At 36.3% G+C, this 17,507-nt stretch overlaps 2 protein-coding genes across 5 annotated transcripts in view; one reads left to right on the top strand and one right to left on the bottom strand.

Annotated features, from left to right (window-relative positions):
• Positions 1–6,179, top strand: part of LOC141427538 (RNA-binding motif protein, X-linked 2) — a 219,289-nt gene extending 213,110 nt beyond the window's left edge. For all 4 annotated transcript variants that reach the window (XM_074087075.1, XM_074087073.1, XM_074087074.1 and 1 more), the window contains 2 exons: positions 1,445–1,588; positions 6,053–6,179. In XM_074087075.1, coding sequence (XP_073943176.1) covers positions 1,445–1,588; positions 6,053–6,139 — 231 coding nt within the window. In that variant the 3' untranslated portion in view covers positions 6,140–6,179. The remainder of the gene's footprint in view (positions 1–1,444; positions 1,589–6,052) is intronic.
• A 1,989-nt stretch (positions 6,180–8,168) lies between these two features.
• Positions 8,169–10,639, bottom strand: LOC141427533 (inositol polyphosphate 1-phosphatase-like). Its single transcript, XM_074087066.1, is given in 5 exon segments — positions 8,169–8,597; positions 8,600–8,626; positions 9,240–9,442; positions 9,665–9,812; positions 9,980–10,639. Coding segments are annotated over 5 exon segments (1,035 nt in total). The 5' UTR covers positions 10,428–10,639; the 3' UTR covers positions 8,169–8,388.
• Positions 10,640–17,507: the final 6,868 nt, after the last annotated feature.

Below are 17,507 nucleotides of genomic sequence, written 5' to 3' on the forward strand. Positions count from 1 at the left end.
ACTTTTGCTTTAACTCTTTACGTTCCCCAAGGAAGTGTGCTGGCACCACTGCTTTTTTTTACATAAATGACCTTCCAGGAGCTGTTGACTATCCAGCGATACTCTTTGCTGACGATACCTCTATTGTAATACCATGCTCTGATAATGCAACGTACGAGCAAGAGATAAATCGAACTCTTCATCAAGCGATACAGTGGTTAGAAAGCAATAACCTAACAATAAATATAAATAGACAAAACCAAGTTCATTCAATTTCGAACCAATAGAGGCAAAAATAACGAGTTAAATATAGCACATCAGGGAAAAACTGTCAATAAGGATGGTATTATCAAATTCCTAGGTATGCTAATCGATGAACACTGTAACTTCAATTTGCACGTAGAGTATATTTGCGACAAATTAAACAAATTTGTGTTTCCTTTGAAAAAATTACGAGATACAGTGTCACGAGAGGCAGCTTTGGTGGCATACCACGGATATATTGTGTCTACTCTCCGCTACGGCTTAGTCATATGGGAAATTCCAGAGAATTGAAAAAAGCTTTTATAAAGCAAAAAAAATGTATCAGAACCATATTTTCATTAAAACCCCTTGACTCATGTAAACCAATCTTTAGACAACACAAACTTTTATCCCTGCCATCATTGTACATTTATGAAGTATCTGTTTTTGTATTTTTAAATTAACACTACTTTTCTCAAAATTGTGACGTTATATGTTACAATAATCGCGCGTCTAGGCAGCGAAATCTATTGTACGTGCCTAAATCGCGCCTCAGACAAACAAGTCGTAGTCCTTACCAAATGTGCTTGAAAATATTTAACAAGCTTCCTAAGGATATTAAAGATCTTCCGCTGCGACAATTTAAGAATAAATTACTGGCACGGCTGTGCGAGTTATGTGTACTCTGTTAATGATTTTTTTAACATCCAAACTAAAAATAGGTAACTGATACAAAAAAAAAAAATATTATAATATAATTTAGAATCAAATTGGTTGTTTACAAGTAAATTTATCTAGACATTAAGGAAAAATTGTAGATAAAATAAGAAATCTTGGATTTGTCTGCTTTATTTTTTCAGCAAATTCAGAAATATAATATTTTGCACGCTCATTAGAGCAGAGAATGCAATTATATCTAAGTATATAAAATCTTATGTTAGGTACCCATAAGTATTCCGCAAATAAATCATTTCATTTCATTTCATAATAATAGGCCTTGACATCTTTTACAGATGATCTAAGTAGCATCACGACGACACATTCGGGACAATAAGATCCCCCTGAAAATTGAAATTATATTTGGTTTGGATAGGTATTTAACTAAATATAAACAAAACAATGTCTGGTGTCTTAAATATTGAAATTCAATAGAAAAACAATAAGAACAATAGAAATAGGTTTTAAAAAGTACTTCTCATTTTAAAATAATTCTCTGCTTCAGATTTTAGGCCGCACAGTCAGAGTAGACCATTGTGAGCAGTACCGGGCACCAAACGCAGACATGTCCAAAGTGGATGAACTGACTGCTGCCATCAGACAAGAGGGGTGTGCTCCAGTAATACCAGCCGAACCAGTAATTAAACAGGTGATAGTAATTTGATAATTTAATAAACAGACATTAAAATCAGATATTTGAGAACAAAGTGTAGTTAAAATTACTTGGATAACTGATCTAAGTGACTGATCAATGGGATCACAAATTAAGTAAAAAGCTTATAAATACTATCGGTTTTAGACAGTGGATTCATGTTTTTATGTACGAGGGGCGTTCAATAAATTCTCGGTATAATAATGAAAACAAAAGAAAGTGAAAGTTTATTTTTTATTTTTCCCTAATAAAAATATTTTTCGTCTTTGGTGTCAAAATGCTTCTGAACTGCTGCCTTCAGCGCTTCATCGTCAGAAAATCGATTACCTCGAAGATCTTTTTTGAGATTGGAAAACAAAAAGAAGTCGCCAGGGGCTAAATCTGGACTATACGGTGGATGAGTAATAGTTTCGAACCCAGATTCAAGAGCAGCGGCCTTGGCAATACGAGTAGTATGCACCGGGGCATTGTGATGCAGCAGCAGAACTCCCTCCCTTGCTTAACTTTCCTCTCCTCTTTGATTGCTTTCCTTAATTGACGTAGAAAGTTAGCGTAGTACTCCCCGGTAATATTTACAGCCTTTGATTTAAAATCGCTCAGCAATATTCCTTCAAAATCCCAGAATATTGTTACCATGACCTTACCAGCTGAAGGCATGACCTTGAACTTCTTGGGATGAGGTCTTCCTTTAATGTACCACTGCATGGATTCTTCCTTGCTCTCAGGATCATAATGATGAACCCAGGTTTCGTCTCCGGTAACAAGTCTTTGAAGTACCTCATCAGGATTTTCACCGCACACTCAATAAAGTCGGAACAACAAGCTACACGCGTATCTTTCTGAAGCGGTGACAGCATTCGCGGCACCCATCTCGCACTTACTTTTGACATATTTAGGTGGTCATGTATAATATCCTGGATAGTACCAATAGAAAGATTGGTCCTTTGTGCTATAGATTTCACCTTCACTCGACCATCTTCTAATATTATTTTCTCCATTTTATTGTCATTTTATAGTGAAGTAGCCTCGTTAGGCCGACCAGCTCCAGGGTCGTCTTTGATGCTCTCCCTCCCACGCTTAAATTCACTAGACCACTTCTGAATCGTAGATAAAGAAGAAGCAGACTCGCGGTAAACAGAATCCATTTCTTCTTTTATGGTCTTTTGATTTTCCCCTGTTTTGTCAAGAATTTAATTACGACTCGGTGCTCTAATTTATTCAACATTGCAAAATCATTCATAGTGATCTAGTGATCATGTTTATTCCGTTGTTGCAGAGAAACAAAAGAAGTTACCAGCTTGAATTTTACTTTTTTATACTGTCAATGAAAGATACTTAGCGGCCAATATTAAAAAAAATAACTAAAGAGGTTTAAAATATATCAATACCGAGAATTTATTGAACGCCCCTCGTAGATAAATCAACGCTTACAAATTAACGCTCACTGGGGCAACATTTTCCTAAATTTTCTAAATTTTCAGTTAAAAAAAAAAACAAATTTCGGCTAAGACATATGGCTAAAAATGTTCAAAAAAAACTCTGCTATCACCCCCTTAAAGCTTTGCACGTAGCTACCAAACATCCTTTATATCTGCACGACCGGAGATCAAAGTTGACATCTCTAGTTCAGGTGCACGCTATTATGCTCTCTGGCCATCTCAAGTTATTTGAAACATTATTTAAAGCCAAAGCCAGAGTATAAGTTGATTTGACTTAAAACAATTCTAATAAGTAAGGTTACCTGGGGCAAAAGAAAGTAAAAAAATAGTAAGTATAATGATTTTGCCGCCCTCTACCATGAGCTATATAATTAGAAGGGTTATACAAATAAATAAACTTAATTGTTCACATTTTAATGAACGGTTTCAACTTATTACACTACATACCGGCTTAGGCTTTCCAATAATTTATTTTATTATTCTACGAGAACAGTAATATATAGTTACATTCACCCCACCGTGAGGTTAATGTGAGATGTGAACACTCAACTAGTTATAACATTGTTGTAATGAATTGATCATTTATTAGATAGAAAAAATAACAGTTTACATTGCATAAAAAGAAGAATAATTAAAAACATAAAAATATTCAGCCACATGATGGGTCAAATTATTAAAAAATAAAATAAAGAAATAACACATATTGATACATCCGCAATCCGCAACTAGCCTCGTCAAACGTTATAAACTATACATATAACACCAGCAGCGTTGCCCCGCCGAATAGCAATGGAGACCTGCTGAAATAACCAGGACCCTGAGCGGGGGTTGCCCTTCTCCCTCAATCGTCGCCCCAGCTCCTTAAAAAGCTCAAGGGCCTCATCGCCCCAGGGTCCAGCCGTTTCCACAGCGACTGGCACGAAATCATAGGTGGACTTCAAGGCGGAAGTATGGCGTGTTTTAGTTTGGCGGCATTTGCTGCCGCTGAACCTGCCGACCCAACGGTTTGCCTCAAGTGGGACGCAGTAAATGTGCTAACACACGTTGCGTCCCACAAGAGACAACGCCCTCTTCGCCAGGGAACTAAAGTAAAAAGTAAGCCCGTCCGGCCTCTTGCCATCCGTCCTAGACAAACCCGGTGGTTCCAAAACACATGACATATTAAATGATCTCATTAATCAAATGGTGTCTCGGAAAGCGTCCCGTACCTCTGGCAACTGAGTCCATGGTACCTGTTCTCCTCCACCATCACACAACAAATGCAGCGATGGACTTCACGCACCTTGCCCCCCAGTTTAGGGCCATTGCATTTCTTAAGGAGTCGTTATCAAGCAGTGACCCAATTGAGGAGACGGCAAAGCATGCAGCCATGCTCCAGATTCTGGCTTCGCCACTGCCTTCAGACGCGCCAGATCAGCCCCCGAAACACCATCCAATAAGCGAGAGTAGGTGTTGTTTGCTTAGAATGTCGTCTAACCCCCTCTGAACCGCAAGGTTGTCGGGGCGTACGTTGTTGTAATCAGTAACTATACGTTGGGGGATAAGAGTACGCGTACCTTCAAGCAAGACCTATCCGAAGACGGTATCTAGTTGCTGAGAATAGGGCTGTCTCCAGAAAATTCTTGCTTTAATTTTTATGGGGTAAATTCAACTATAGGCAAACCGCGTAACTGAGGCCTCGCCGCCCGCACCTCCTTCAGTCCCCTTTGTCGTCCTAACCCCGCGCCACTGTACCGCGCAGGCGAGGACTCAGTTACGCGGTTTGCCTATATCTTACATAGTGGCTAGTGTTGGTATACTTACTACTTATCGATAAATATTTGTGAATTAAATTCAACATTTTTTTTACATTTTTCCTTACCCTTTGACCTGATATTTCCATGATCTCAGTATTTGTTGAAATATTTAGCTTGAATTTTTATTACAATTTGAATTGTTTGCTGTTTCAAACCATCTAAATAACGTTTTCATTTTTTTTTCTTTAAGCTACTGACGTAGTTTTTCTTTTGTTGTAAAGTCTTACATGCTTCGCACCAATGAGGGCTATCGCGTATGAATTCGCCGCTAGAGGCGCTAGTGTAGCGTGAGGTCTCCGACCGAAATGTCGAATCTCATAGTTTTTGGGTGAGCTACGCGGGTTTATTTATAATTAGAATAATTTTGTGAATATTTTGTAATATCTGAAACTAATTAAGCCAAATTGCGTTCCAGGGCAATGAATGTCTGTGTTTTGAGACAGTTTTGTCTTTCACCTTTGTCCTCCCTTTTTTCCGAACAAAACGGGGACTATGCAACACTGTGGCATGCTCGATATTTTATGGTACGGTTTTAAGGTGTATTAAAAATGATTTTAATCTAAACTTTGTTTTCACGCCCGTAATAACAGACTTTGAAAGCCATACTTAAAAACCGCACGCAACAGTGCGCCATCTAGTGAGACAAAAAACGATAGCCCTCATTGCAGATCTTAAATAGTAATAAAATAAATGTGAAAATCATTTATCGAAATATCGACACGGGAATGTCATTTTTCATACAAAAAGTATAAACTGTTGAAATAGTTGCAATAACCCCATGTACCCGAAAAGTTGAGGTTAATGTAACTTTATCAATAAAATATTAATTGGAAGACCTACAGTTCAAATAAATACACCAAAATCACTTAAGTTTCATCTTTTCTTTAGGAAGAACTTGTGTTTTTCCAGAAAACGGCTTGTAATTTTTTTTACATTAAAATAAACACACGACCCTGCAAAGCGTTGCTTAAAAATGGCGGCTGATAAAATTTGTTTTGTCGGTACAACAGTGAGCGATCTAGGAACGCCATTGGTGTTTTATATTATAAAGCAATGATTTACTACGCTCCAACCGATGGCTCTTTTTACAAAAACCATTACGTTGAGAGAAACTTCAATTAGTTACTTTAGCCTCATAGTTGCTTTAGCCCCGGGTGACCTTACGCAATAATTTGATGAAATTATAAATATTTTAGTCATTAATTGAATAATTAATTATTTTCTAGGAGCCACGCAAAGAGAATAAAGAAAAAGTTAAGAAGAGCAAAAAGAAGAAAAAGAAAAGAAGTAGAAGTTCCGATTCAAGTGATTAGGTTAGTTTTAACAATAATAATAAATATTTTTCTCTCACTACTGTGGTATCATCATTCATCTTTTTACCCTAAAATAAATAAGATACCTGAGCATTTCTAAAAAAGTTTGTACATTTGTCGTTTGTCATTGTCCTCTGCCGATTTATTGCTTTCTTAAATCACGAGGCCACTGCATATTTTATTTGAACTATGAAACATAAAATTCGTTTCATTATCTTAACTAACAATTAACTGTCTTAAATACATATGTATTTGATTATTTTAAAATCATATTTGTAAAATAATCGTCCAGTACAATTTGTATGAAAAGTTAAATGTCCCATTGTAAATTTCGAACCTTAAATATCGTTTTTTTTTAATCAGTTTTAAGGTCTCTATTCAGTGGTCTATTTTATTACCTTCTTATAGTTTCAAGCAATCATTTTCTACATGTTTTTTCATATGATTGTCTAAGAAATATATTTAAAAATTAAAAATTAAAGTTTGTCCTACAAAAATTTCCTATTTTGATTCCAGTTTTTGTTACCGCATTTTCGTCCTTAAAAGGTATTTCTACAAAATTTAGTAGATTCTTCATAGGAAGCTGGCAACACTAGCATCATGTTGCCATCATTAAACAGTAACCGTCACATTTCAAAAATCGAACTGCTGGTTGAAACAAGTGCGTGGTTGGTCATAACTGAAATAAAAGTCCACTTTTGTTACTGGAAAATCTGGGTAAGTTTTGATTTTTTATTACTTTGACATGAATTGTATTTATTAACACTTTATCAAGATTTGTATGCTTAAATTCTTTGCTCAAATTGTACGTTATATTTGCTTTGACGAATTTTTAAATGTGTCGGGGTACCATATCGTTACTTCCTTTTTTGTTACTTTTGAATGGTAACGTATGGCTAGGAAATGGGAGTAACAAAAAAGGATCCCTAAGGCAGTGTGTAGACTATTAAATTTGAGAATGTCTTTTGTTTATTTATATGAGAGATCATCATCCGTTGCTTAGTACCCATAACACAAGCTTTGCTAAGCTTACTTTGGGACTAGGTCAATTGGTGTGAATTTTGCCGTGATATTTTTGATATTTTATTTGATATCATCATCATTGTACATCTATTTCTCTTGTTAACTGTTAATTTCATGTTTTTATGTACAATATTAAAGACTTTACATACATACGTCAAAAGTTAATATTTTTAAATGTTTTTTCTGCGATCTCTTTATAATAAGAAGGTATGAAAAAATAATATAACACAACATTTTGTATCAACATTTTGATTTTACCCTGTATTATATGATTTAATTACATAATAATTATTTTTTAATTAATATGAAGAAAAACTATTTTTGTGTGTTTATTTATAATATAATTATAATATTAAAATCAACTAATGCATACTGTGCCTTAGAGTTCCTAATTTGTTACCAATGTTCCTATTATTGTTACTGTCCCGTAAAAAAATACGAAGTTTTTGATATTTTTTGTTTATATTTTGTTAAAATATCATATATTTTAAATACTTCAGATGAATATTAACCAATTTAATAATGATAATTTCCAAATAATATTAATGGAACTTTAGAAATGTGCATTATATTGTAACTTTTCAGGGTACGTTTGACCAAATGGTAACGTAAAGGAGTAATTATCTTCATTATTTTTGTAATGACCTTAAAAGAGTAAGAATTAGCATTAAAACGTCAACAATGTTATAAGTGCTACCTTATTTCTTCAATAAATAAATAATGTGTGTGGTTTTTATTATACTTAATTGAATCTTAGTCACAAAATAGGAATTATCGACTGCCTCGACTCAGTTGATTAAACTTTACAGCTTATTTTATAGTTACAATCTCTAAGAAATATATTATTTAGAATCTTTAAGAACTAGGTAATAATATGCAATTAAAATAATATACAAAATTATTAATTTCAAATTAGCCTATGCTTTCCGCAAAATGTACAAACTTTTTTAGAAATGCTAACCTACTAAAAAGTAATGGGGTTATTATTACCAAACAAAAATAAACAAGTTTAACAAGAATCCTGCAAATAAATTGTTAAAAAGTTATGTAGAATATTTTAATCTAGAGTATTACCAGAATATACAGACATATTATATATTCGAAATTTGGTATAGATATACTCATTAGTGAAATTTGATAAATATGACTAGAATAAATTATTTTTATTCTGGGGAAGACATTGATATTTAAAACCATCCCATCTACAGGCTATGGGTTCAGGTGCTTTAAGTTCTATTGAGAACATTTTTGATCCCATACAATACTTTGGCTTGACTATAAGCTATTATTCCATCAGAGTTGCAATAAGCTTTTTCGTCGTTGCGTGTTTTTGTAACATATTTAATAGGAGCCAATGTTGCATATGACAATACATCTCCTCCCCTCGCTTTGAGTATGGCGTGAGCAGCACAAGTGTCCCATTGGAATGTTGTCCCTTCGTTACAAAGTATCCAGCAACTTCTCCTGAAAATTGAAATTATACTTGATTGGATAGGTATTTAACTAAATATAAAAAAAAACAATGTCAATAAATATTGAAATTCCCCCATTAAACTATCCAAACATATACATTTCTGTATTGAAATACACTAGTTTAGTTTGTATTTACAATGATAGATAAGTAAATTGTTTAAAATCCTTGAATGTACCAAATCTGCCAGCTTAAGTTTGTTTACATTAGTTAATTACCTAAACATTTCAAGTCTACAAGTCTACAGTGGCAAAAAAAAATTCCAAACATATTATTATGAGTCTACATTTTACCCCAGCGAAGCCGGGTTTTCATCTAGTATTATATATACATGCCATATAATAATATAACTGGTAGATTATTGTTAGCCAGGTTGTCGTCTCTCCTGTTGCAAAGTATGGTAATCCCACATAAGTGTTTTGAAACTCATCTAATGTACCCTATACTTTACAAATTATAATTTGTGGCAAGTAGACAAAACCTGCATTGTTATATAATTGCAATATACATCTAATTTTAGACAAAAAAATCTAAAAAGGTTGCCTTCAATTTTGCATGGGCACATACATAATCAAGCATGCAAAGGGTTAATATATTTGTACATACCCAAAGCAACTTTCAAAAGTTTATGTCCACAGCCACGTGCTGGCTTCACCTCCCATCCGTTTGATTTGTAACTTTCAACAAGTTCTGGATCTTCAGCCCCGCTGACAAGGATGGTGTTATCATTCTGAGTTTTTGGTATTTCACATCCTCCCACTCGCCTGTAGTTACTGTAGCATATACCCCATAATATACGCCCATTACCACTGTAAACATGGAATGGGACATAAATAAATTAATAAAGTGACCTTTAGTTGATCTTTACAGAAACAAAGATGGAATATATCAAAAAGTTTGATTAGACCCATAAAAAAAAAAGTTTATAAATATACTACAAAAAATTATTTTCATGTAAGTAAATTAATTATTGGTCAGATTGTTAAAAAAAATTGAAAACATTATTATAAGGCACAAAATGAAACACATACTTATTGTAGAAGGGTTGGTTCACAACCCCCATGACTGGTTCTCCAGTAGCTTTTACAAATGCCCCTATCAATACAGTAACGCAAGACAATCCTGATCCATCAGGATTGTCTTTGTTTTTCACACCAGCTATAAATTCAGCAGTAGCATCTGAAAAAGAAGAATAAAGTTGCATAAATCTGTTCTCAATTTAGTTCCTTTTTTCAATAAGTACAGACTTCCCTTTGATAGTGAAATACATTCACAAACTTACCCATTATGTCAATCATAAACCTATTGTAACTCAAAAGTTTAACAAGGTTTCAGTTCCTACATACCTATAGGATCAATCCAAACAGCTAATGAAGCATCATTTATGGGTGGCAAATCATAAGCTAAATCACCAACAAGTTTCGGATTCAAGTCGCAATGAGAGCCTTTAGCTAATTTAAGTGCTTGCTCCTTGGGAACCACCTGGCTTAACAAGAGGGCAGTTTTGTCTACTTGCGTTTCTAATCTAATGGTGTGCCCATTGATTTCTCCACATTCTTCGCCCCAAACATTATTTCTGAGTTCTCTGCAATGGCGACTGATTTCTACTTTGGCTGCTTCTTGAGCTAAAACATCAGCTATCGTTTTGAAATCATGTTCGAAGCGGCTGTTGGCTTCGTCTCCAGATTTTTCAGTGACCACTAGATTACCATCACTTAAACTCTCAGCACATGCACGAGCGACGCAGGCCGCCCGCTCCGATGCGTAAATTAGAGCTTCCAAAACGTTTGCCATTTTAGTAATATTCGCCAACTTCGAATTAATTTGTATTGATTGAATTCTAAAAATAATTAAGTTAACTACTGGCACTTTGCTTACGCACGCGCACTCACTCTTTATTTATTTAGGTTCTATGTTTGTTTGTTTTCATTTTCATTTTGTTTGGGTGACACTATTTACCGGACGTACAATACCGACATGATATTTTGTGACACGCACGCCCATAGAAACTTGTCAGTTTGACAACAGTTTGTATGGGTGTGTACACGAACGAAATATCGGGTCGGTATTATCCGTGCCGATAAATACTGTCATGCACGTCATACACGAATCGAAGTGTCAATGTCAGGTCAGGGAAAGAATATAAACAAACAAAAAAAATACATACAATCACATTAACTTATTACGTGTGCACTGCACTCTATCGTGCGGTTCCTCTCGCTCTTGTATTAAACAGTATAAATAAGTGTCAGAGGGACCGTACGACACGAACTTCGAGTTTCGAGTTTCGTAGTAGCCCTGCAGTGACCCGGTGCTCATACTTTCCCGACCTGATAAATACCGGCATGATAATTGAAATGCCAATCGCCATGTCGGTATTATATTATTTATCATCGCGGTACGATTAGAATACAATCTATGGGCACCGGGTGGCACCGGGGCTGATATTTCGTGACATGAGTTTCAATGAGGGCTATCGTTTTTTGTCTCACTAGATGGCGCACTGTTGCGTGAGGTTTTTAAGTATGGCTTTCAGTCTGTTATTATTATTACGGGCGTGAAAACAAAGTTTAGATTAAAATCATATTTAATACACCTTAAAACCGTACCATAAAATATCGAGCATGCCACAGTGTTGCATAGTCCCCGTTTTGTTCGGAAAAAAGGGAGGACAAAGGTTTCCAAAAGACAAAACTGTCTCAAAACACAGACATTCATTGCCCTGGAACGCATTTTGGCTTAGGTAATTAATTTCAGATATTGCAAAATATTCACAAAATTATTCTAATTATAAATAAACCCGCGTAGCTCACCCAAAAACTATGAGATTCGACATTTCGGTCGGAGACCTCACGCTACACTAGCGCCTCTAGCGGCGAATTCATACGCGATAGCCCTCATTGGGTACATTTACACGTGTACACGAAAAACGGGTCTGGAAGCTATTATGTAGGAAATTCGAAAATCGAAGTTTGTATCGTACCGTTCCTCTCAGTCTCGTACAAAATAATTTAGCGTAAGCGGGACGGCAAGATACAAAGCTCGATTTTCGAATTTTGCAGTAGCCTAAAATCCGGAACGGCAGTGATATGTCCATGAATAGCTACATTTGGTCCATTTTGATTTTATAGAAATAGAAATAGAAATCATTTATTCGTGACAAAGTAACTATTAGCATAACAAAAAGATAAAAGATTAAGATTAGAGATAAAGATTTTGATGTCAGTTAACAATAAGTAGGTATTGTAGCATTTTTGTTTATTCTTATTCGACTGGAATAAGAATAAAAAATAATGAAAAATAATGTAGGTATATTTTATTAAAAATTTAAAACACCCCGATATAAAAAACTCCAGCAAAAATAAAAAAAAACGCCCGATTTTTTTTTTATTTTTTACTTTTTAGTCTTTTGGCGGTGTTTTTTTGTCGGCGTTTTTTTCAGGCATTTTTTATTTTTGCTGGCGTTTTTGGTGTCAGGGTTTTTTAAATTTTAAACTTTTATTTCTAGTTTTTTAAACTTGTATATTTTTTTTAAAGTGTACTGGTGTGTTGGATATCCTGGCTGCAGAATCAGCTCATCGTTGCATCGTCATCATTGCATTGTATGTAGAATCAAATACTGATCGAAACGAATCCAAACACGATATATCTACTATGGTTTTATCAAGAGTGTATACCTACTAGTGTTCTGGATATCCTGGCTGCAGCATCAGGCCGAGAATTCCATAATCTTGCATAGTTATATAGCAGACATGGGTGTTTCAAATTTTAGGTCCCAAATATGTTTGAAAGTAAAGTACCCATTATACGTCTAAGATTCCTACCGCAGCGAACAAAAGAGTTGATGATCATGAAACGGCTGAACCGATTTTGATAAAACATGTCTAAAAACCATCGCTAGAAAACCTGCTTTCAAATAAAACAACCGCATTCAAATCGGTCCACTCGTTTAAGAGCTACGGTGCCACAGACAGACACACAGACATACATACACACAGACACACAGACACACATAGCGGTCAAACTTATAACACCCCTCTTTTTGCGTCGGGGGTTAAAAAACAAAAAAAAAAGGGATTTTCTTTCTATTGGAAAGCGTCATCTGTTGTCGAATAGCAGTATATACGTATGTAGACGATTGGCAAATCCTTTAGCACCATCTAGTACCATAGCACCAAGTTGGGAGACATCACTATTTACAGCAACTACAAAAATAGTAACGTGATTGCCTTGTCTCGGCGCAAAGGTATCCACTTTGCCACAGAACACAGATAGTTACTTTGCCTACACTACTCAGCCGATTATAGATACAGCAGATAATTAGTTTTTGAGGAAAATCAGAATATAAAAGTTATGCAAACTGTAGGTACTTGCCTATTGACCTACAATGTGACATGTGATGTGATCTAATGTGTGTGAGGCACCAAATAAAAAGCCCTGTTGTAAGAATCATAAATACTTGTAGGTACCTACACTTATTTGTTGTAGTTTTAATACGTTATAAATAGGTAGATGACTAGAAAACCTAGATAGGTACAGTCAAGGGCAAAGATATCGACACGGCCAAAGTTGCAAAAATATGTATACACGGTCTTAATGTTATGTGCATAAAGTCGTGTATACATATTTTTGTAACTTTGGCCGTGTCGATATCTTTGCCCTTGACTGTACAAGAACTTTTTGGTTTTAAAATTGCTTATCTTCATCATCATCATCCCAGTATTCCCAGCCAATATAATATATGTCACGCTGCTGGGCACAGGCATCTTCTCAGAATGAGAGGGCTTGGGCCGTAGTTCCCACGCGGGCCCAGTGCACATTGGGAACTTCACACACACCATTGAATTTCTTCGACAGTGTGTGCAGTTTTCCTCACGACGTTTTCCTTCACCGTAAAGCTCACAATAAATTTCAAATTTATTCGCACATGAATTTCGAAAAACTTGCGAGGTGCTGTGAGCCCAGTTTTGAACCCACGATCCTCTGCTTCAGTGATTCCCAAAGTGGTCCAGGTGGACCCCCCAGGGGTCCACGGGAGACTTGCTGGGGGTCTACGTAGGCGTGAACAAAAAATGGGGGTCCATAAGATGTTAATGGGGTCCACGAAAATTTATCTGCTTTTGATAGTAAAGAGCAAAAATGTAAGCATAGTTTTTATAAGGGCCTACCTACATTGTTTTAAGTACCTAACTAAGCAGCAAGGCTACTACGAAACTCGAAACTCGAAGTTCGTGTCGTGCGGTCCCTCTGACACTTATACTATTTAATACGAGAGCGAGAGGGACGGCACGATACGAACTTCGAGTTTCGAGTTTCGTAGTAGCCCTGCTGATAATAATATTTTAATAAGGCAAGCGACTGTTACTTGTCCAAACTTGCGTATTCGATATTACGTAAAATTTCGTGTACATGTACAGACTTGCAAAGCGCTATCCGCCCGACAATGCTTAATGCTTGTTCAGACATAGCGACACAATTATTTTTTTTGGCGACTTTAAGAATGTGGTAGAAATGTAGCAGCAGGGGGTCCACCGAAACCAGTAAAATTTTGAAAGTGGTCCACGAGAAAAATAAGTTTGGGAACTAGTGTCTGCTTGATAAGTCAAATCATTAGGCCATCACGGCTTCTAAAATAACTTGATATTCTCAAATAATAATAATTTTATATATTATGTCTATAACACGAAAGTCGGAATTCTTTATGCACGAGTCCGACTCACACTTGGCCAGTTTTCCTTTTTTATGTCAGCGCGTGCAGCATTGCAGAGCTTGCTACGTACCTAACCTACGCACTATGCGGCTTAACTGCGCGGTTTAGCGCGCCGTCTCTTTCTCAAACGTTACTTTGAGGAGGGAGGGCGTGCTAAAACCGCGCGGTTCGCCGCATAGTGCGTGTAGCCTAAACCTGACAGCGACACGCAGAGGTCAGCACGCGCGGGGCGTGATCTCGTTTAGCGATACTTCGGACCTTGATCCTATATAAATCTCTCGATAAGCGACACTTCGTGCACTTTTTCAATTAAGCACGTTTCTCTTACACAATAAGTATCAATGACTTTTTATAGGTGCTTCGTCCTTGGCGTAGCGAATCGCAACACGCTGTAGAATAGGTTAGAAATAATAGTAATGACCTTAGTGGAAATGTCATCGTAAGAGTTTCCGTTCGGGGGGGCTACTACGAAATTCGAAAATCGAAGTTCGTATCGTCCGTCCCTCTCACTCTCGTATTAAATAATACCTATAAGCGTCAGCAGGACGGCAAGAAACGAAGTTCGAATTTTGCACTTCGTACTAAGTGGCCTGGTGGTTTAATTTGGGTATAACCTATCGCTTCTCAAGCAGAGGATCGTGGGTTCAAACCCCAGCCCGCACCTCTGAGTTTTTCGAAATTCATGTGCGAAATTACATTTGAAATTTACCACGAGCTTTACGATGAAGGACATCGTGAGGAAACCTGCACACACCTGTGAAGTAATTCAATGGTATGTGTGAAGTTCCCAATCAGCACTGGGTCCACGTGGCGTGTACGGCCCAAGCCCTCTCATTCTGAGAGGAGGCCTGTGCCCAGCAGTGGGACGTCGATAGGCTGGAATGATGATGATGACTAAGTACATTATAGGGCCAGCATCGATGACGCCATTTTTTGGTCCTTTTGCTATACCTAATGGGCACACCTTTTTGTGTTGTCATGGGTACCTATTTAAGGCTATTAGGTAGTAAATTACGAAATTCACTAAGGAAATGTACCTACCTATCGAATCCTTATGTGAACCACTGTCTCTGTATTAAATAACCGAATATTAGATCAAATTAACTTATACTCCGTTTAATTTAAGGTTTGAATTAACGGTCAAATTGTAACACACGTTTCTCGATATTTCGAACACAAATGTACTAAAAATACCTACATGTACATTTTTTAGCTTTATTTATTATGTTTATACATAGTATAGAAGTTCACACAATTTTGTTTCATTAAAAAAAATTTGCAAATTTTACCGTTAAGAGTCAAATGTTACAATAAATGGAGTATAGTGGGAAAAACGCTATTAAAAATCAGTGAGCAAAATCGCATTTTACTCACTCTGTGAGACAAACTTTTTTTTTTAATTCTAGACTGCTGGATCTATACTATACTCATTGAATTACAAATATTTGAACTTCACTTTGATCTGCAGGGCTACTACGAAACTCGAAACTCGAAGTTCGTGTCGTGCGGTCCCTCTGACACTTATACTATTTAATACGAGAGCGAGAGGGAAGGTACGATACGAACTTTGAGTTTCGAGTTTCGTAGTAGCCCGGCTGGCACTTTCACTTCAACACGAAAAAAGCGAGAGATAGGATCAAATGTGTTGTAATCAACTTACAATTAACTCAAAATTATAGTAAGTATTAAACATATATTACTCTTTTAAAAAAGTACTTATGCAACCTCGTTGCACGAAAGCCGCTACTCTTGTTTTTTTTTTTAAAAGCGTTCCGTATACCTACTGCCTACCGCGCCTACCTCATATAATTGGAATAAATAGTTGTCAAATTGAATGAATTTGCAACTAAATCTATTTATGTTTATTTAATATAAATCCTAATAAAATCATATTTAAGATTTAATATTAATTAATAACATTTATAATAAACTATTACGTTTATTGTTCAACCTTTTTAATGACCCAAAGATGAGGATTTTTATTTCTGCAGTATTAAAAAAATATGACATGTAGACCGGGAGATGGTGACACAAAATATTGGTCATTTGTTCCAGTATGGCGGTTCTTCAGGCAGGGGTCTAATTACGGAATGGCAAAAAAGGAAATGATGATCATAGCGCTGGTACCGGCGGCCCAATCGCGTGGGTGTTAATCGAACGTGTCAGATAAATAACGAGTGTCGAACGATTTGTTCCACAAAAATGCTTGTATTTTCCGATAGTCGATAAAAAAAGAAGTAGGCGGTAGCGTAATGCCATACTTCTCCGGTGTGACTTACAGCCCGCCATACCGACGCGAATACATTAATTAAAAACAAACTATTCAACCATTTGTACCAGGCTGATTTTTGCAGCGAAATTCACGAAATACACCAAGCCATACTTTTCTGACGGTTCCAAATGGCCGCCAAACTGCCGCAAAGGAGTAATTTTTTTTCGCAAAACGATTTGTACCAGTACCTATTGCATTTGGATTTTTGTAAAGTATTTGATAAAATGGGTAAGTATATGTGATTTTACTCTAACTTATGTTCTTGCTGCTGAGGTAAAAAGTAGTATGTGTCACACGAGAACAAAGTTTTTTTGCATCTCGTCAAATCTCGTGTGTTTGAATCCCTCACTGCTCTAAGGATTCTAACCTAGAATAACTCACTACGCTCGTGACACAATTATAGAATCCTTCGCTTGCTCGGGATTCAAATTCAACACTCGCACCAAAAAACAACTTTGCTCTCTAGTTGCACAAATAACTACTTATTTCACTTCTCATGCTCGTAAAGTTGGATCTTGGCGACATAAAATTACTTTTTATGCTCTAGTGCATAAAATAAAATTCTCGTCTAAGACCAAGGTGTCAACAGCGACAAACAAAAAAGTTTGTTACTTTATGTAAAACTAAAAATCAATCAAATCAATCAAAAATAAATCAATCATCATCATCATCCCAGCCTATATACGTCCCACTGCTAGGCACAGCCTCCTCTCAGAGCAAGAGGGCTTGGGCCATAGTTCCTACGCGGGCCCAGTGCGGATTGGAAACTTCGCACGCACCATTGAATCGCTTCGCAGTTTTTGCAGGTTTCCTCACGATGTTTTCCTTCACCGCAAAGCTCGTGGTAAATTTCAAATGTAATTCCGCACATGAATTTCGAAAACTCAGAGGT

Source organism: Choristoneura fumiferana, chromosome 4, assembly GCF_025370935.1.
Source record: "Choristoneura fumiferana chromosome 4, NRCan_CFum_1, whole genome shotgun sequence".
Lineage (NCBI taxonomy): Eukaryota > Metazoa > Arthropoda > Insecta > Lepidoptera > Tortricidae > Choristoneura > Choristoneura fumiferana.